Consider the following 22,304-nt stretch of genomic DNA (forward strand, 5'->3'; position numbering starts at 1 on the left):
AGAAAGGTAGAGTTCCTTTTCTTTATTTCCTATTTGTCTCTTTTTTTTTATGTTAGTGCTAGAGTTTTCCCCTCCCATGCTGGTGTAGCAACCACAGGAGTGTGAATTGCAGTTATTTCATATCAAGTATTATTTTGGTTTTTGTCCCTGCCATCTGTGAGATTAAAAGGAGCTTTTTAGTTATTTTACTGCATTTGGGATTTATATAGGGTGGTTGGAAAGATAAGAACATAGGTCTGTTATTCACAGGAGGAAATTATTTCTTGATCTGTTTAGCCACCAAACTTCATGTTCAGTTCAATGGGAAATAAGTGACCACAGGTCTCTAAAATGAATACATTTGAGAGAGAAATTAGAGGGTCATGCCAGGTTAAAGACCTCACTGAGGCCAGAGGTAGGTGATGCTGTTGTTGTTATATGACATCTGGTGGACTAAGACTTATAGCAATTTTAAACACAATAGATCTGAACCTTGCCCTATCCTGCATCATCCTCATGATCGCTGTCATGGTCAAATGCATTGTTACAGTCACGGGTCTTCTCTTTTCTGACCCTCTTCCTCTCCTAGCATGCTGTCTTTTCCCATAGATTGACCCCTCCTGACAACATACCCAAAGTGTATGAGATGAAATGTCACCATCTTTGCTTCTAATAAGCAACCCGTCTGCACCTCCTCCAAGACAGGATATGAAGAAACAAAAATAGTAATGACTGAGAAGTTTGCTGGCCAATGTGGCCAAGGGATCAGCAAGGTAAGGAAAATGTGACCTGAAGCCTGGTGCAGCATGGGCCTTTCATAAAAGGAGGCGGTTTGCTCAGTGGAGCTGGAAATTGATCAATGTGACAAGTCAAGGAGACCAGGCCAGGGACGAGAGGACTTCTACAGCAGACATCAAACGTGACCAGTCATACCATAGAGTCTGGCAGTCAAGCCACATGGAATCACTCAAAGTGTGCTGCACAGACCAGCAACATCAAATAACTCCTGGAAGCCTGTTAAAATTCAGATCCTCAGGGCTTGCCACACCTACCCAAATGGAAATGGATCCAGAACCCTGTGATCTCAACCAAGGGATTCTTACACAGCTAGAGTTTGAAAGTGACTAATCTGGAGGCTCAGTAATCACGAGGCACTTTCTGGAGAGTTAAGAAGGAAAAAGGGTTTTGTCAGTCCATACAGTTAAGGAACTCTAGTGGCCTAGTGGAAAGAAGCTGTGCTGCAATACTAAAGGCATGTGGTTTGAATCCACCAGCTGCTCAGCAGGAGAAAGATGAGCCATCTCCCCCAATATGATTGCCTCTGAATCGACAGTACACAGCAACAACTGTTGGGATAGCCAAAGGGGAACGAATGTAGTGTATGAGTGCATAATATATTCTAATTAGAGCAAAGAATGTCAATTTTATCCTAAATGAAGGAACACAGCGCTGGCTCTGTGTCAGTCATGCGATACCATGCAGGAAGGTGCAAAATGGATAGATGGCCAAAAGCTAATGATCATCAGCTGCAGGAGATCAGAAGGCAATGATAGTGCGAGGGTCAGCCGCTTCCCAGGGAATGCAGGAGGTCCTGATGAATGGCCCGAATAAAACTAATATAACAGTAATGGGAAGCTTCACCAGGCACAGCTCAATTAAGGTTTGCTTAATAGCTTTGTCAACCTATTTTAAAAACAGGCAGTGTATAGATTATATAATACAATTACGTAATGATTCTGTTGTTGTTGTCGTCATCTGGTAGCATCAAGACAGTTTTAACTCATGGTGACTTCATGTGTTACAGAGAAGAACTGTTCATGGGGTTTCTAATCTTTACAGAGACAGATCTTCTATGGTTGGATTTGAACCTGCTTTTGATTACTGACTGAGTGCAGACTGCTTGTGCCAGCCAGGAGCCTAATTATACGTGCATAATTGGACAAGGATTAGGGAGGATAGAAGGAGAATTGATGCCTTTGAGCTTTTTGATGTTGGAGAAGAGTATTGAGGGTACCATGGACTGCTAAGAAAACAAACAGATTTATCCTAGAGAGGGTTAAACCGAGCTGCTCCTTGGAAGCAAGGATTCTGAAGCTTCATCTGACATACTTTGGTCTGTTGTAAGGAGAGACTGGTCCTTGGAGAAGGACATCATCCTTGGGAGGGTGGAGGGCAGGCGCAGGAGGGGAAGGCCCTCTGGGAGATGGGTTGATTCAGTGATTGGGGTAATCGGGATGAATGTGTCTGAGACAATGAGATTGGCACAGGACAGAGCAGAGTTTAGGGATGGTGTACATAGGGTCGCTATGAGTTGCAAGCAATTCGACGGCACTTAACAACAACAATTGCTCGACAACACCTAACAATTTTCCTAGAAAAAACCTAAAATTTTACTATTATAACTTTAAACCTCCAAAAGTAGTTTACTAACCATAAGATTGTGGCTTTTAGACACTCTTCTTACAGTTGAAACAATTCAGGAGCCTATTCATCAGAACAGTCAATTATATGAGCTCAAAGGGGCAGCATTTACCCAAAAGCAAGATTAAAGAGGCAGGAAGGGGCAGAAAAACTGGACTGATGGAAACAGGATACCCAAGGTGGAAACAGAGAGAGTGCTGGCACCTTGTGGAGATTGCAGTCAGTGTGACAGCACAGTATCTGTATCAATCACTATTGGAAACTGATTTTCTATGCAAACATTCACCCAATCCACAAGAAAATGTTTACAAACATGTCACAGGTGTCTGGCAAACTTCAACCTTTGATTGTCGCCTTCTCAACAAAGCTTACTCTAACATACCAACAACCACCCCACTTGCTCTATTTTTTTTTCTATAACATGTGAACTCAATATATCTTGTGCATTTATTACCCTTATTATTGTCTGATCACTGGAATGGAAACCACTGGAGCAAAGACCTTTGACTGTCGCTTATCAACAGACACCTGGAAGAACCTCTTGGGCTCACTGACATTTGTTGAATAAATGTGTTATCACACCACTAGTGCAGAAAAGTGCTTTACTAATGTCCTTTTTAATGAATGATGCTAAACTCACACAGAGGATAGATGAGAGAGAGCCTTCCTATTTTCTACAGTTAGTGATGAACTGGATTTTCCTACGTGATATTCCATTTTTACTGTTTTCGATGGAGTCCAATCACAACTATAACACTTTCAGTTGTACTTGTTATTTTATGGTTTGCTTTCAGCAGTTAGAGTCAAAAGTATATGTTAAAGTAGCTAATTAGCCAGCCAAGAAGTTCACAGGCCATTTTGGTCCACTCTAACTGCCTGTAAACTCTCACTAAAGTTTACAGGAAGTCAAAAGATGACACTTTTTATTTCCTCCACTAACCTAGCCAAGCACAACTTTTCATGGGGCAATGGAGAAATATAAACATTCATTTTCACTGACTTCACACAAAGTGCTTGCCAAATCTTTGAAACACTCCAAGTGGGTTGAGCCTTTTGAAGAATATATTGGAACAGCGTTAGAAAGAAACTCATATATTCGGATTGGCATGACAATAAGGAAAAGTCAGAGTGTCTGGTGTGGCCCCGACAGTAGGATGCAGTGAGTTGCGGGAAATAACCACACCAGGCAGCAAACCTAAGGCAGGAGATTTGAGGTCTTTCCTGTGAGAGCAATAATAAGTAGAGCACAATAATTCTGCTGCGAAGCACATTTCCCCCCATGCCACCATCAGGGACATAGCAGCTTTGTGTGGATGATTTTCATTCTTAGGGATAAAGACTTCTGTGAAGTGGTCCAACATTGTGAAGTCATCAGGGGGAAGAAAGGACTCCTCTTTGCATTTATTTGAGGAATAGAAGTGTGGAACATTGAGGTCCGAGCAGTGTGTTTGGCAAGGGTGCAGGGAACATTTTGCAGTTAAGTCTTTAGATATATAAGCCTGAGGGTCAGGATGGAGCAATTCTACAAGATATCGGGAGTCTACAGATCTGGGATTGGAAAAAAGAAAATGGTCATGCCTGCAAGAATTCAGTCAATGGACAGAGAATCCAAAATAAATCTAAAATACTGTTCCCATACTAGGAGTTTGATGGTACCACAGCCATTAGATGCTGTGTGTTCAAATTTCTGGCAAAAGCAAAAGAAGATCTGTCATCCACCTGTTGCAAAAAAATTGTAGCTTAAACCACAAAAACTCAAGTAATAGTACTATTGTCTCTCCTCTCAGGTGGAGAAATATCTTTCTAATGGCCACTAAATTGAATGGTTTTTAATTTAAAGTGGGAAGCTGTGTGACATGGCTTCCTCACAATTTGAAGTGCAAGAAGCTAGAACAATTGTCCAAGTTCCTAGGGTGCTGTGCATTGCAGCCATCTAAATAGCAGAAGCATTTTAAGGGACTGCAGAGATGGGACTATCCATAGCAGAGGACAGCGCTCTCAGGATGAATTCCAAAGAATGACGCAAAGATTAAGATTGGATTTTTGATTGAACTAAGCCATCCCTGGGTTTTGTTCCACTTTCCTCATTTTTGCCTTACTTCTGACCTTTCAAAAACTTTGATTCCATTATCAGCACTCAATGAAAAGGACAGCTCTCTCCACCCTTCAGTATGTCAGCATTTGTTGTATACCAAGAATGGCGTTAAATGTTTTACAAGGGCTGATGTAATATTTTCCCAACAACCTTATGGAGAGATTTTACTATTATACCCCATCCTTTTGCAAATGAAGCAGCTGAGACTCAGGAAAGTTAAGAAGCCTGACACACACAATGCCACACAATTAAGAGAAGGTGTTGCTATTCCATTTCAGACCTGATTCTATTCAGAGCCCACATCTGTGTAATAAGTATGAAATTATATTTTGGGTTGGGGTTTCCGATAACTTGCCAGGAGGCAATTACCTCCCAAATCTCATTGCAACCAACATCAGGTTTCACACTTTACTTTCCCTGGAAGAATTGTAAGGGCATCCTGTCTTATCCAACATCTCAGTTTTCATTCATCAAGTACATGCTCAAGTTTGTGGGAATAAAACTTCCCATCAGATTGAAGGGCAAAGAGATGAGAGAAGTTTGGAAATGTGAATGTTCTTTGCTTCTCGTTTCTTCTGTAGATTTTGATTGGAGCAGTCATTGCCATGGGCTCTGCTGACAGAGACGGCCGCCTTCACCCAGGAGATGAGCTTGTCTATGTCGATGGGATTCCAGTGGCTGGCAAGACCCACCGCTACGTCATCGACCTTATGCACCACGCAGCACGAAATGGGCAGGTTAGCCTCACTGTGAGAAGAAAGGTGCTATGTGGAGGTATGTACCTTTAACCAGCTACACAGTCAGGGGTTAGGAGCTAAGATGCTTTGGTAAGACTTGAGGACCCTTGAAACAAATTTTAAGTCAATTTGTGTGTGTGTGTGTGTGTGTGTGTGTGTGTGTGTATGAGAGAGGCTATGTTCAGGAAATAAAATGATCTGCAAATAAATCAGCAAGCATCTGAAGAGTTCCACAGAAGGTTTTTCCTTTGATACCAGGGTAAACAGGCTAGAAAAAAGCAAGTGTAGAAAAGTGAGGTAAGTGGCTGACATCATTACATAATATTTTCTAAGACATAATATTTTCTAAGAAAAATTCTTAAAGGAAGATGGTCCATTAGCTCAGGCTAATGGCAAGCCAAAGTTCAGGATCTCGGAAGGAGAAAAGATTCACCAAAGTTGTGATTGACAAACATTTTCTTTCTGATAGATCAGTAGGGACACACACTTGGGTTAATGATTGATTGTCAGAGGTTAAAAAGTGGAAATTTGGAGGGTCTGTGGCTGGCCTTTCCATAGGCAAATACATGGGAGTCTTAGAATCTTGCATAATACCTTTGGGGCAGGGGATGATTATTTGCAGAAAACTGTTCTCCAAAACCCTTGGGGTAGAGGAATTTCTTTAACTCCCTTTGTTTTCCGGTATCACAGAGTTCAGGCTAAATTCTGCATTCTCAATAAGAGTGGGGAGAGTAACATAAACATGCAAAATGTACATTTTTAGAAGTGCAGATTTTCACACCACAATTACAAAAACCCAGCTAGCATTTGAGGCCTACATTTTAAATGTAGTCATTAAAAATTTCTAGCAAAGCCTGGGGCTGATTTCAAAGACAAGCTCTTTGCTCTTTGGTACATGTTAGGCATAAGAAGAACATTATAGTAGTGAAAAATAATGTCTTTTCAAAATACTCCTTATTGTGTTTACAAACTAAGAACCACAGTTATGTGGAGGCCTTAATAAGGCAGCCAGGATGGAAAATTAGTTTTTATTACAGAGCTAGATAAAGGTAAAAAATGAAATTGGCACCTGATGTAGAAAAGCACAGCTGTACTTCACTCTGAGAAAACACAATTCATAGAACTCCAGAGTGATGAGAGAGATGAATTAGGCACTATTCCCTTCACAGCCATTTGCTTCGCTTCATAAAAGAATCCACCAAAGACATCCTTCTGAAAGTCACCCCTCGTATTCATAATTCATTCAGCTCTCTTCACCGTCTCAACCCCTCCTGCCAAGAAAGATTGATATGGTTAAGGAATGTGTCTGTTACAAGCATTACACTATTTTTTTATGATTTAAGGGTTTAGTAATGTTGGCATTCTAGTCACTCTTCACAGCTGTGTATGCTTTGCCCTACGAATCACAAAGACCAGCGAGGGTAAAGGTGTTCTGCTCTCTCCTTTTGTCTCAGTGAAATCTCTTCATATAGAATCATTAATGATAGAACTAGGGATCTTAGCAACATGAGCTCCTGAGTGTTACAGATGAGGAATCTGAATCCCAGAGGTTCAGTAGCTTGGCCAAACCCAGTAACCCAATGCATTGCTATCAAATCGATTCAGACTCATATCAATCCTACATGATAGGGTTGAACTTCTTCATAGTGTTTCCAAGGTTACAAATCTGTGAGATCATAGATGGCCATGTCTTTCTTCCTGGAGCACCTGGTGAGTTTGAATCTCTAACCTTTTGGGGAAGAAGAAAGGGAGGATATCTGTTCTTTGTTTGTTTTTTTTAAAATTTTTTTAAATGCAATGTATTTTTTACAGCATATTCTTCTCATTTAAATTTTTTCCCATTCATTCATTGTTGCACATGTTCTCCTTGCCCAGCCCTCACCCCCAGTTTGCTTTTCTCTTTGAAAAGAAAAAAAAATTTTCATTGCTATACAATCCCCCACCCCCAAGTCCACAGTCCACTTTACTAAGCATTTTTTTTTCTGGAACCTTGTCATGAAAATAATACCTAATCAGACAACATAGAGAAAGCTCTGTTGGCCTGGTGAACAGAAAGTTATGCTACCAAGCCCAAGGTGGGTGATTTTAATCTGCAGCCCTCAGGCCTGGTTAACTTGGGGGTTTTATTCAAACATTCTTCTAGGTAGTGATAGTATAGCACTGGTCTGTACATTGTTGTACAGAGGTAATTCATGGTTGCTGTGATGCTAAACACTGTGACACTGATGTGCCAAATGTGATAATGGTTACCCATGGTGGACAGTGTTTGGTGGAGCTTCCCAATTAAAACAAGCTTGGAAGCAGGAGTGGCATCCACTTCCGAAATGGCTTGCCTCCAGAAGCTATGAACAGTACTCAGGTCTTTCATTCATGGGGTTGCTATGAGTTGTCTACAACTCGACGGCACCTAACAACAACATATTCCTTTTAAACAGTTCTCTCCCTCATATGTTTCAATGAAGTATACATTATTTATCCCCTCTTCTTAGGTTCACCCCAACCCGGATGTCAGTCCCATTTTATAACAGCGGCATATGCAGTATTTGTCCTTTTTTGGCTGAGATACTTCACTCAGCATAATGTCCTCCAGGATTGCCCATTTTGTATAATAGTTCATGGATTCCTTGTTTTTCAGTGCAGCATAGTATTCCATTGTGTGATGAATCGCTAACCTTTTGATCAACAATCTAACACTTAGAGCACTGAGCTATCTCTAGTCTTAAAGTCAAAATACTTGCAAATACAGGATTACCATCCTCTCATCATTACTTATTTCTTTACATCATTTTTTTACCTCTCCCCATTCAAAGGACCTTTGGTGCACTAGTCCATAGGGAGTTTCACTATTAATCCAAAGACAATATCTGCCTGGCAGTTCAAATTTATCAATGACTCCTTAGGAGAAAGATGGACAGTCTCCTCCCAAGTGATTTACAGCCTCAAAAAACCAGAGAGCTCCTTAGAAGCAAAGATAGTGCAACTCCATCTCGTACATTTTGGGCATGTTGTTAGGAGGGATGAGTCCTTGGAGAAGGTTGTCATGCTTGGAAAGTTGAGGATCAGTGTAAGAGAGTAAAGCCCCCAGCAAGACGGATTGACACAGTGACCGTAACAACAGGCTCATGTGTGTCAGAGCTGGTGAAAAATGGCACAGGATAGGACAAAATTTCAGATCTGCTGTTCATAGGGTCGCTATGTATTATAGTTGACTCAGTGGCACATGAAAATAACAGCAGCAACAAAAAAACCACTGGATGGTCAGTGATGAGTCCATTCCAAGTTGATGGCAATGAGTTTGAGTTTTTATTTCTCTCTGCCTGGATGGCTCTAACAATTTGTGCTTCTCTGCTCACCCAGATATTAGCAGTTTGAATCCATCCAGCAGTTCTACAGGACAAAGTCCTAGTGATCCTCTTCTGAGAGATTATGGCCAGTACCAATCTCTTAACTTGTGATTCATTAGATTGTAATGGCCACTCCAAACTCTGTGGAGCATAGTTCTGCTCTGACATGTAGAATTTCCAACAACAGGAATAGCCTTCAGGGCAATGTTCTGCCCACGAAATGCCCCTCAAAAGAATAATCCACACGTTTGTAAATACAAGTAAGCACTTTATTCCAGAGTTTCCAGAAGTAGAAGCTTTCTCCCTCTGTAGGAAGGTAGCGAGGGAAAAAAGCCCCGAGTCCCCCCTCCCAATTGCTTTTATGGCTCTCCTGGGTGCCCCTGTTGGGGCAGGGAGATTGAGATCATGGTTGGTGGGTCGGAGGATCTGTCATATGGGTCGGCTTTTGACGGGCTGGCTTCTTTGCCCGCCTTTACTCTTTCTGTGTCACGTAGACACTAGTTAATTCTTTACTTCGCAAGGACAGGTAAGACTTTACCTGGGGCATTCGTGTTTGCCTTAAGCTAAGAATTTTTATGGCCCGCTTCTGCTTCTGGCATTAATGGTGGTTTATAAAAGTAGGGTTTATGCTGTCCCTTCAGGCAACAGACTAGGTTATTCCTTTAAGCCCCACTACCACCATTACTATGGTCCCACTCCAACTCTGTGGTACACAACAACTACCACCACTAGGGAGCTCTGGTGGCCTAGTGGTAAGAAGCTACAATGCAATGCCAAAGGCACACAGTTCAAATCTACCAGCTGCTCCATGGGAGAACAACGGGCAATCGCCTCTCATGGGATTTAATGCCTCTGAAAACCTGTTCAGGGGTCATCTATGAGCCGGTTCTGACTCGACAGTGAAGAACAACCACCACCTCTGAGGGTTTACTGTTCCCTTTATATGAGGTGTACTCTGTATGTGCTGTGATAAAATGTGGATCAAAGAAAAAGGGGTGTTGTTTGCTCCTCACTTCTGTGAATGACCCAAGAAGATGAGACTTATTGGTCAAACTAAAAACCTTTTTCTTTCTGAGTTCTCTAGAAGCTAGACTCTAAGCAAGGGCAATCATTTAAAAAGGCAAGTCAGAAGATGACTAGACTCGTCAGCATTCACCAGTAGAAACTATATATCTTGTATATTATAGAGGTTTTGCTAAGAGATGCCATTCATCTTCAGGAATTCATGGCATAGCACTTGACCTGAAGAAGTAAAACACCTTGAATTATGCCTTACCCTTGGGCAAAATGCCAGGAGAAGACAGTGCTTGCTTGGTTAACATTTAACTGTCTTTCCCGCTCTGCAGTGATTTTTAATAAAAAGTTTGCTGTGCTGTATGTTCTGTAACCTGAAGATAAATTAAAAAGATACCTAATTTATAAGGAAATCTATGGCAGAGTGCAAAACCAATGCATCGACATAATTTCATGCTCCCCTTGCTACCAGCTGATTATTTCAAATTAAATTTTGTTCTGATCAACCCAAGCTGTTAGAGTGTATTCCAAATGCTACAGAAAAAAAAAATTCTTACAATTTGTGGAGCCTGACTTTCGTAAAGAAGCTCTTTGCTGGAGTTCTTACCAACTTCACTCAGGCTTTCGAGTGGGATTCAAGTGCATTTCATTTTTTAAACTCTTCTGCTGCAGATTGCTCAGTCACACCAGGAGGGTTTCCAAGTTACTTCAACCCACTCTTCCTTGAAAGCTTCATCCGCATTGAAAACTATTAAGTTTAGCAAAGGATACTTTGATACCAAATTAAATGCCAAAAACCTAGATTGAAAAATTCTTTTTAAGAAACATGAGAAGACAAGCTGTTTTTACTATTCTTATTCAGATTTCCTATCTTAGTGACCTAGCACTGCTATCTCAGAAATACCACAAGTGGATGGCTTTAACAAGCAAATTTATTTTCATACCGTCTAGGGGGCTATTGTTGTTCTGTGCCATCAAGTTGGAACCAGCCTGCAGTTGACCCTCCAGCAGATTTTCAGAGGCAGTCAATCACTGGAGAGGAGATTGCCCTCCTTCTCCCATAGCAGCTGGTGGATTCAAACCATGTGCCTTTCAAATTGCAGTGTAGCTTCTTAACCCTAGGCTACCAGAAATATAAGGCAAAATTCAGGACACTAACTTTGAAAGTAGTTTTCTGCCTCTGCTAGCTCTGGTTGAAAGTAGGACCTTGTCTTCATTAAGCGTCTGTCAGCCTGGTGTTCCTTGGAAAGCTGCATGTGTCATAACATCAATTTTTCCTCTGAATCCAGGAGGTTCTCAGCACAGGGACCTCAGGTACGAAGGACACGCTCCACACCTCTTTCTTCTTTCTTGGTGATGGTCCAGTTCTTCTGTTCTCTGCTAACTTATTTAACAAGAGGGAGCTCTGGTGACCTCATGGTAAGGAGGTTTGCTGCCAAGCAAAAAACATGCAGTTCAAGCTTACAAGCCACTCTGCACAAGAAAGATGGACAATCTCCTCTTGTGGAATTTACTGCCTCTGAAAATGCTACAATATAACCATATCTCAAAAGATATTGACTCAAAAGGCAATCTAATCATCTAAATTATATCCTATCTCATTAACATAAATCCCACTAATTCTGCATAATTAGGATTTATGGCACATAGGATGATTATATAGGGATTTCTGGTGGCCTAGTGGCAAGAAGCTGCACTTCAATCCCAAAGGCACGCAGTTCGGGGCCACCAGCCACTCAGCGGGAGAAGGAAGGACAATTGCCTCCTGTGCAATTAACTGTCTCTGAAAACCAGCCAGAAGGTCAGCTATGGGCCTGTTCCAACTCAGCAGCACACAACAACAGAATGATTACATTGGATCACAAAATGGAAGGTAATTACATAATACTCAATATGTTGGTGTAACCAAGTTGGCACATGCTTTAGGGCTGCCCAATTCAGTCTATAAATGGTTCTACTCCTTAGAGTGATAAAAGACAACTATGAACTATCATGGCGGTGGAGATATGTTTTCAGGGATGTTGTTATCATTATTATGCTTTCCTACACAAACATGGAGTCCCTAAGTCGTGCAAATGGTTAACATATTCATCTGCCAAGGAAAAGGTCATGGTTGAAGGTATACCTGTACCTTGGGGGTGGGAATGAATCAGATAAATCAGTCTTTGAAGCTCAATGGAGCACAGTTCCACTCTAACCACATGGAGTCACCAGGAGTCAGAATGAACTCTATGGCAACTACTTGGTTAAAGGAGGTGAAACCAAACTTTTTAAATTTTTTTTATTATTAATTTCAGTGAAAATTTACAGAAACTTTCGATTTCCATTCATTCATTGTTGCACATTTTTCCCTGCCCACCTCTCCCCGCCCCAGTACACTATTCTGTTTGAAAAGTAAAAGAAAAATTATTTCATTGTTTGACAATCCCTCCCCCCAGGTCCACTCCACTATGCAGCCCTCATTCTGGACTCCTGTTATGACAATAACACCTAATCACATATCCCTTTTAAACAGTTTTATTTCAATGCAGTATACATTATTGAACCCATCTTTCTCAGTCTCCCCGCAACCCTGAGGTCAGTCCTGTTTTACAACAGTGGCACCGTGCATTATTTGTCCTTTTGTGACTGAGATATTTCAGTCAGCATAATGTCCTCCAGGGTCATCCATTTTGAATAATATTGCATGAGTTCCTTGTTTTACAATGCAGCATAGTATTCCATTGTGTGAATATTCCACAGCTTCTCTATTCATTCGTTTGTTGATGGGCACTTAGATTATTTCCAACTCTTTGCTATTGGAAACAAAGCCACAATAAACATGGGTGTGCATATATCTGCTCAGGTGGAAGTTATGGTATCTTTGGGGTATATTCCCAGTAGTGGAATTGCTGGGTCAAATGGTATCTCTATTTGCAACTTTTTGAGAAAGCGCCATACTGCCTCCCACAGTGATTGCACCATTTTTCACTTCCACCAACAGTGAATAAGGGTTCCACTTTCTCCACAACCTCACTAGCATTTGTTGCTTGCTGTTCTGTTAAATTTTACTATTCTGACTGGGGTGAGATGCTATCTCATGTTGGTTTTGATTTGCATCTCTCTTAGAGGTAGGGATTTTGAATATTTCTTCATGTGCTTGTTGGCCATCTGAATGTCTTCTTTAGTGAAGTGTCTGTTCGTATCCTGTGCCCATTTTTCAATTGGATTATTTACATTTATTTTGTTGTACGAACACCAAGCTTTTGATGAGGGGGTCTAACACTGAAAGCAAGTGAGCAATCAGTATCTGAAGCCATGGAAGATTAGCAGGAAAAGGGACACTGTTGCTAACTTCTTGAATAGAAGTACATGATGGAGGGGTGAGGAGAATTCATAGCCCATCCTTTGGCCTTATCCTTGCCTATGCTTGTACAATGGCCCTGCCCTACCTTAGAAGAGAGTCCCAGGAAAGCAGCCATATAAGAGCAAGTCAAAAGAAATGTCACCTCTCACCAGCAGAGACTGATGGAGCTTGATAGTCAGCTAGTATACTTTTTATATTTAAGAAAATAAATATGCCCATTATTAAAGATACAGATTATTTACACTGAGAAAAATTAGCATAGCATAACATAAAAACTGTATCAAATATTAAATACAAAGTACTTACATAATAAAACAGGGAGTTCTGGTGGCCTAGTGGTAAGAAGCTGTAATTCCAAAGCCACGTAGTTAGAGCCCACAGCTGTTCCACAGGGTGGGCAATCTCCTCCCATAGAATCAACTGCCTCTGAAAACCTACTGGAGGGTCAGCTATGGGTCAGTTCCAACTCAACCACACACAACAACAACATATGCTGCAACAGAAAGACAAAATTTCCAAGTAAACAAACTATAAAGCCAAGTCCTTCAGTTGATTTCAACTCAAGCAGTCCTTCAAAAGAGGCGATAAATCTTTATGGAGGACACTATCTTCATCTTTGTTTTGGTGAGTTGGAACTGCCGACTTCTTAGTTAGCAGTCCAATGCTTAACCTTCTATGCCACCAGGACTCTTTAATTAAGCAAAAATAAACAAAAAAGTTGCCATCAAGTCAATTCCAAATCATCCCAACCCCATGCATTTCAGAGTTGAATGGTAAATCCATAGCGTTTTCAATGATTAGTGATCTTTCCTGCATGATGCTTCTGTGTATCTTCGAGTCCCTAATCAGTAGCTGCATATTTCGTTTTTATACTATCCAGGGACTCCCTTAAAAATGAGAAAAATTGCTGAGTGAAGAAAGAAAATATGCAGAAATACAAGCAATTTTATTTACAAGATAGTAGCACAAGTTTTGCATCTTAAACTAGTTCTGAGAAAATATGTATTATCCATGGCTCCTTCTCCAGTATTCTTTTGGGATTTTTTCCCACTGATATTATGAGAATAGCTTTCCTCATATTTATACTGAAAAATGTAAATATTTATCTCTTTAGTAGTTTAGCTTTGAGACATTCAGCCTAATGACACATTATTTTGAATATATACCCTTTCTCAGAGATGTCTCTGGGGAATTTCCTTAAGTGTAAACCTGGAATTGATGTGCAAAAAAGCTTTATAAGTTAATCAAAGCGTATAGAGTCAGCCTTCAAGTTATCAGCATCTTTTCTGTAGCACCTAGTGGAAAGGCTAATTGCCAGCCAACTGCCAAGGATGGAGACAGTTGACTTGGCAACTTGTTGAAAACATTAGTCCGTGTTTAGGATGCTAGTACATGGTCACTTTTGGTATACTGTACGTTTTGTCAATTCCAGATACATAGCACTGTTGTTTATCTGCAAGTATAATGTCACCCATTTAAATAATTTCTCTGCCTTGATGAGTTCACAAAGTCAGATATCTATAGGCTGACCAGTTCCTCACTTCTGCAAGGCCATGGCCATGAGCTACACTTCTCCCTTGGGTATGTGAAGAGCCTTGTGCACATGCATGTAGGTACCTAGTTCACATGTCCAAGTTCTTTATGTATACAGACCCCACTGGCCACCCCTTGGCCATGCTTCAAGGGAGTATATGCCCATCTGCAGCACGACTGGCCATCTGAGAGATAAGACCCACACTTAACTTAGAAGCAGGCAAGTCTCACCTGGTCACTGGAGTCACAGCACCCAGAGTCTGGGCTACAAGGAAAATGACGTTTCTCACAGATTCTAACACTATAGGTTATTGCTGTTGTTTGCTGTCAAGTTGAAACTGACCCCTTGCTCCAGCAGGTTTTCAGAGACAATAAATGGCACAGGAAGGAATTGTCCATCCTTCTTCCATAGAGCATCTGGAGAATTTGGACCACATGTCTTTGAGATTTCAGTGCAGCCTCTTACCACAAGGCCACTAAAGCTCCATTCTATAGGTAGATAAGTAAATAAGCGAGTAAAGGAGGTTATTTGATGAAGATACTGAGGAGGAATGAGGTCTGGGCTTATTTGGAAAGTGCATACCTAACCAAAGGAGAAGCCATTTCCAAGTTCTAGCTCACTCTAGAAATTTTTTTCAAGAGAAGCTAGAGATCTATTTTTCTGTAAAATCTCCCTATTTCTAGACAGGCACAGGTATGTTTAACACTTGTGGACCTCTTTTCAGGTCAGCACTGTGAAGGAATAATGAAATCTGTAGGCCAGGTACAGATTTTGCATAGGAGTTGGCTGGCCTGCTCTCAACCACTCACTAATCTCTCACCACTGTTCGAGAACCCACCTCACTCTCACTTTCTAGTCAGCACAGTGGTGATTCCAGTAGACCAGGTGACACCGGTTAACTTTAAAAATTAGTGTACCAATGAGGGAGTTTTTCTTTTGCTTTTCAAGGAGAGGAGCAAACGGGGGCGGGGTGAAGGGTTTGTGCGGGGAGAAGAGTGCAACAATGAATGAATGGAATCCCAAAATCTCTGTAGATGTTCATTGAAATGAAAAATAAACAACCTAAATTAAAAAAAAAGAAGAAAAAAAAATGAGTCGTTTCACTTAAATAGATACTAAGTGACTGGGTTCTGGGCACTCATTTATGTGCAAGACAGAAGAATGAGTCAGGAATCCTGGAAGTTTGTGAATTTTTTTTAAAAAAGAAAATAAAATCTTAGCACTTGATACTTTTGTCACTTTATGACATTTTGCTGTATTATTCTAAGACAATGCTATTGATGCCCTATAAAAGAAAGAATTGTTGGAAGGAAGAACATCCCATTTCTCTCTAGAGAAATTTGGCTGAGCCAAATAGGAAAATTATGGGTCCATGCTTGTCCTCGAAGTCAATCATAGTTTCCATTTTCAATTGTCAGGGCCACAGGACAAGCCCAAAAAAGAACTTGGATGATACTCAATCTCTTGCATTTTAAATGTGTCATTTTTCTAAGGATAAAGAACTTTGTTTCAGAGGTTGAATGAAAGAGAAGTCTAAAAGCAATAGGAAGGTTTGTTACTAATGTACTTGGCTCTTTCCCTAACCAAGGACCACTGTGTGTTGACTCCATCATTGATTTCTTTCTTTCTAGAGCTTGTGGTATAGCCACTCCCAGCCACTTAGAGCAGACAGTTTTTCTTTGTTGCCACTTTACTGACAACTGGAGCTCTCAACCTCTAAAACATGACAGGAAGAAAATGAGATCTCTCTTGTCACTGTCTATGACGTTTAGTTACTGATTTGGTCCAATAACTCAGGGAGATTTTCAATTTAATGTAGCAGCATAATAATTGTTTGTTTTTCTTCTTCCTGACTATCTCTAATCACTTTATTTCCAACTTGCACAAGGACTGATAAAGGACCTGTGCTTCACCAAGACAATTACAGCTTGTCTTTGGACAATGTTTTCCATGGAGGTGAATACATTTTACAGGTGCAAGTTTGAAGTGGTTGAGAAAAGAGGGGAAACTGACATTTTCACTTGCTTTTTTAATGACCTCTCTATATATTTTTTCACAGATTAAAAAAAGCATCCATTTTAATTAAAATGTGATTAATTAAATCTTACAGAAAAATATCTGATTTATCAAATGGTAATAGCAGCAGCCTAGTCTTTGTTTTTTGGTAACTACAAATTTTACAATGAAGATAATCTTGTAATGTCATTTCTTTTTCATGTGGGCCTATGAATAAATGCTTCTTTGCATCTTAACATATCAGTGTAATAAAAAAAATATTTCATCGCTTCTTTTTCCTTTGACTTTTTCACTTCAGGATGGAATTAGATCTTATGTAGTTAGGAACTTTTGCTAATTATTTTGAACTTGCCAAATGAGACATCTCTCGGTGTTCTAAATATGAAATCATATCTAGAGACACAGCAAAGGAATCATTAGCTGTGATTACTTCCCACCTTATTACTCTTCTACCCCATAAACATCTTTTGAGTACTCTAATAGAATTTGAGGACAAATAAAACATTCCTGTTGCTAACGATAATATGTTAGTTGCCTGCTTCAATTCTTTCATTCAGAGTGTCTATACCAAGGTATTAAATTAAAATGGGAAAATTCTTTCTGAAAGAAACCAATTTTTCACTTTAAAACCTCACTTCTCTTGGCTGCCAACTTTCCAACCATTCTCCCCATAAATAGTCTTGCTTTCTCACAGAAGTAATAGTTTGGTTTATCTGCTCAATAATACTGATTTTAATAGGAATGATACAAAGACAAAAGCCTCTAACACACCCTAATTGCTGTTGCTGTTATTATTGTTGTGTGCCATCTAGTTAGAACCAAAACATAGCTAATCCTGCAGAGGTTTTCAGAGGCTGTGTGTGAATCACATAGGAGGAGTTTGTCCATCTTGCCACCATCAAGAAGCTTGGAGATTCAAACCACATGGCTTTGAGTTGGCAGCACAACTCCTTACCACTAGGCCACCAAAGCTGGCCTGATAGCATCATTGGGCTTGATGTTCTAGTGAGCTAACTCCTTTCCAAAAGTATGCTTCTAACCTGTACAAAGTAAAAGCACTCTTAAGCTAGCAGGATATAAAAAATAATATAGAATGACAGCCCTAGTAGGTAACTTTTCATGGATACCTCCAAGCTACTGGACACCACTTACAACCCATCTGAAGCGGCATTTCTCACACATGGCCTTGAAACCTGATCCAGACTACTCTACCTAATCCTATCCAACCGCTGAAAAAAGTATTCTTTAGTAGGATCTAAAGGTGTATCGTGTTTACAAGTCCCTTGCTCTTATGTATAGCACAATTTATAATTATGTCTGCTTATATTTTTATCTACGAACAATTATTTTGCAGCTAAGAAGTTCAATATCTAAATTTCATTTCATGGAAGGGAGGTGACAATCTAAAGAAGAAAAAGATATAAATAAGTGGCAGCAGTGAAGAAGTGGATGAGCATTTTACTGGATTTCCTAGGATGATTAGATTTGACCTAAGACCTAAGGGTGGACTTTCTAGCTAGGTTTGCTGTCCCTCAAATGTTCTCCAGGTCTAGGAGAAAATAGAAGCCCATAAACTAGTTGTGTGTCAATATCAATGTCAAGAACAGTGCCTAGTACATAGTAGGCATTCATGAAGACCTTTTATGAATAACTGAGCCCTTATGTACCATGTGTGTTCCAGGGGAGCCCTGTCCCGAGAACGGGAGGAGTCCAGGTTCCGTGTCAACCCACCACAGCTCTCCACGTAGTGACTACGCAACCTACACCAACAGCAACCACGCCGCCCCCAGCAGCAATGCCTCTCCCCCCGAGGGCTTCGCCTCGCACAGCCTACAGACCAGCGATGTGGTCATTCACCGCAAGGAGAACGAAGGCTTCGGCTTTGTCATCATCAGCTCCCTGAACAGGCCTGAGTCCGGATCCACGATAAGTAAGTGACCAGATCCCGTGCATTTGAATACGTGGTTTGCTTTCTCTTGTTCTAGAGGAATGGCTATTAGACAAGTGAATCAGGCTTGCTGTGGGTATCGTGTTTGGACTGAAAGCCTCAGGTTGTAGACAGAAAAAAGGCTTTCCTAGCGCCGATCGGCTTACTGTTGTTGACCATCTACTCAGGAAGAATGCACGGTCACAGTCAGCCTCCCCATGCCATTGCCACCTTCACCTGTCCCATGAAAGCTCTCCACTGATGTCTAACCAGGGGTGGGGCCAACAAAATAAAATAGAGTAAAACCTCTGTAAAAAAAAAATAAAAAATAAAAAATTTAAAAAATAAAATAGAGTAATGTGAAGTTGACAATCTTGGGGAAAGGGACTCTTTTTTTATATGTAAGTCAGGAAATGTTACTCCAAGGAAGTACTTTTTCATTGAGAGATACTCAACAAAATGAAACCAGACATACAAAGGACCTGGGGGAAGAGGGAACGTACATACTTCAGATAGAAATGGGCTCAACGTTCATTAAATACATCAACTGTCCATGTGACTGTGGTTTGGTGAGCAGAGGACAGTGTAGGAGACCGAGACACAGAATTCGGAAGGAGCCAGCCAGTACAAGGGTTCACAGGCCATGGTCAAGAGTTTGGATTGTAGTCTAAACCACGGTAATAAATTGAGGCTTTTAATGTAGGTCGGAAATCGGATTTACATTGTTAAACGTTGTGGAAAATTAAATTGGAGAGAAAGGAGTAAGAGCATAAGCTTAAGGCACTGTTACAAATCCCAGCTGCCACAAGGGCATTTCCCAGCTCTTGGTGATCTTTCAGAAGCAAGTCACCAAGCCTCCTTTCAGTTCTCCTCTGAGTTCTCGAACCTCCAACATTTTCGTTTGCAGCTGAGTATGTTAACTCCACCACACAGAGACACCATGACACTCACTGTTTAGGAGACCACTCTACTGGTGGCTTCTTCCAACGCCATTTAAGGAGGGGAAAAGTAGATGAATTAAACTTTTTAAACAGTTCTATGAGTCTACACAACAGGTAATAGTCAGAGGTCGTATTTATTTCTGTTCTATGGAGTCTCAGGCTTCCTTGGTCATTTTCCTTTCTGTCACACTGTTCCACAAGTCCCTTAACAGTAAGTGACAGTAAGACAGAAGTGTACTAGGAAAACTAGTTCAGGGATCTTATTGATTCAGTCCCCAAAACTGCAGGCAGCAGCACCACTATGGAGTGCTTGGGATAATAAAGAGCTATAGTTACCCCCAGGTTGTAATCTTCAAAATTCCTGAGAAACTAGAGTCATTTTCAACACATCGTAGCAAGGGAAGGGCCTCGCAATATTTAAAAAAATCAAATTCTCATGAGTGATTAAGAGCCCCTCATGATAAGTTTGCTGGTTTATTTACAAAACCACTTGACCCAAGTGAAGAGAATCACTCCCCTTAGCTTAAGCCCTGACAAATTCAAGAGTGAAAACTACTGAAGAATTAAACCCCAGTGAGTATATGCAGAAGCTAAATGACATACATTTGAAAGTACAATTTCATTTCTCTTTTTCTTGGTGATAAACTGGAGAAATAAATCCAATCTCTAAGCACCGACAAAAAACAGGATTCTGTCAAGACGATGGGCTCACCAAGATTAAAAGGACAGGAGACTAAAGATTTCCATGAATTATATAAACAGCCTTCCAATAATTTACACTCGGGAGAAATGTTCACAGAGAGCTTGTGTAGCGATTCTAGTCACCCAAATTGTTTATCGGGGCAGGATCCCTAGCAGGCTGGAAGAAAAATAAAAAGTGTACGACCACAATGAAAGTGTTGGGCACGTATTTAAGTTCTCAGCTTTATTTGTAGCGTGACAGCTTTATCTCTAAGCGTATGGGGGGAGGAGGTCTGCACACACACTTCCTGCATAAAGAATCCATAGACAGTTTTCTCTCTTGCAGAAAACTCCCGGGCAAAGGTAGAGTCGGAAGACAACAGGTGTAAATGTTTACAATAAATATGTAAATATTTTCCTCCCTATCAAGTAACATTGGGTCTGACCTCAAAAGAGTATTTCTGACTGCTTTCAAAAATGGTATTATTTCCATGTCACCTTGGAGAGCAGAAATAGATTCTAGAGTTCATAATGCTTTGCGGCCTCTTTCCTCACATGTTTCTTTTCCATTTAAGGAGCTGAGATGCAGCTTTGCCCCTGGGGCTCTAGGAGAGGCAGCTGCACTATTGATGGCACGTTGAGCTTGCAGCTTGTCACGTGCAGCATGCACCTCCAAGCTTCCTGGAGATGACGCTGCTTCGTACTGAACTGGGATAGTCATTCAGAACTTGAATTCTGAAGGGAAATGCTAAGGGCCTCATGAATGCTAAGCGACATCTTTGTTCCACATCCCTATCATTAAAAAGTTAAGGGCCCTTGGAGTCTGTGAGGCAGGGGCATATGAAACTATCAGATACTCAGGCATCACAATCCCCACCTTGGGCTGTGTCATTTCTCTCTCTTCCTTTGTCCCCTGTGGATGGTTATGGACTCTCAAGACTTCTCTTTGGTGGACAGAGCCCTGGGGTGCCTCTGATCAGGGCATCAGGAGAGGGCCATGGTCCATAGAACCACATTTCCCAGATTTGAAATCTGGCTCCATTCTTCCCTCACCATGTAGCTTTCATCTCCCCTCTTTGAGCTTCCGTTTCCTTTCCTGTAAAGAGAGAAGCATCGTAATATCTATGCCATGGGGTTGCTGTCAGGATTAAGTTCGTCAATACATGGAAATGCTTAGAATACCAATGATTGAGAGTAAGCAAGAAATGTATCAGTGTTGTGATCTAGACCCCTTCCGTGCTCAGAATTGTCTCTCCATTCCATCAGCTTGCTCTTATAAGAGAGCTGGGGTTCACTTGGCAGATGGATCACTCAGACATTAGTCAGGGCCACCCACTCTCTCAGGACAGCTAAATCTAGGCGTGAGATGGGCATAACTTCGAAGGCCACCCCCGTACTGACCTTCTAGGAGCACCGCCTTTCCCACCACCACCCACCTGCAGCCTGGAATCAGTGGCGCAGTGAAGGAAGTTGGAGCAGCAGCCGTGGCCCCTGTCCAGCTGAGTCTGCCTCTGCTGAGTCTGTAGGCTGCAATTGCAGGCTCATCTCCCCAGAACTCTCTAGCTAATCAAGAGAAATGTTACAGACAACCTCAAAATTCAGACTGGGAGTCCTGCTATATAGAAGCTGACCCTCTACATTGCCTGGGACTGATCCTTCCCAAGCCTTAGACCTATGCAAAATATGTTAAGTGAAGTGTCACCTGCCCAAGAGTGCGTGAGGTGAAATCTTGCCATCCTTCCACTTAAGAAGCATCCTGACTGTGCTTCTGCCATGATAGATTTGTGTTTGTTTTGTTAGATGCCACCAAGTCAGTTCTGACTCATAGTGTACAACGTATGACCCTGTGTACCACAGAACAAAATATGTTCAACACGATTTACAGTCATGGCTGACTTTGAGCCCATTGTTGGCGTTATTATATCAATCCACTTCGTTGAGTACTTTTTTCCCTTCCCCTGCCCCTCTGCTTTACTGAGCATGGTATCTTCTCCAGGGACAGGTCTAAAGCACATGAAACAAAGCTTCACATTCTTCCTTTTAAGCTGTGCCACTGGTGTGTCAGATGCCATAAGGGTTACCCATGGTGGGCAGGGTATAGTAGAGTTCACAGATTAAGACAGACTTGGAAGCAGGACTGGCATCCACTTAAATAACAGGCCTTTGGAAACCCTATGAACTTTAGAGGAACGAGCATAGTTATAGAACAGGGTTCAGATCTTTTGTTAATAGGCTTGCTATGAGTCGTCCTTGACTTGATGGCACCTAA

The 22,304-nt window shown here is 41.1% G+C and overlaps 1 protein-coding gene across 1 annotated transcript in view; it reads left to right on the plus strand.

Annotated features, from left to right (window-relative positions):
- The window catches only part of MAGI2 (membrane associated guanylate kinase, WW and PDZ domain containing 2), a 1,911,292-nt gene that overhangs the window by 1,725,015 nt on the left and 163,973 nt on the right, over positions 1 to 22,304 (plus strand). Inside the window, exons 15-16 of the mRNA XM_006882679.1 lie at positions 5,077 to 5,269; positions 18,168 to 18,416. Of these exons, the coding sequence (XP_006882741.1) occupies positions 5,077 to 5,269; positions 18,168 to 18,416 (442 nt within the window). The remainder of the gene's footprint in view (positions 1 to 5,076; positions 5,270 to 18,167; positions 18,417 to 22,304) is intronic.

Source organism: Elephantulus edwardii, unplaced genomic scaffold (genome assembly GCF_000299155.1).
Source record: "Elephantulus edwardii isolate Elephantulus edwardi_28Jun2011 unplaced genomic scaffold, EleEdw1.0 scaffold00022, whole genome shotgun sequence".
Taxonomy (NCBI): Eukaryota; Metazoa; Chordata; class Mammalia; order Macroscelidea; family Macroscelididae; genus Elephantulus; species Elephantulus edwardii.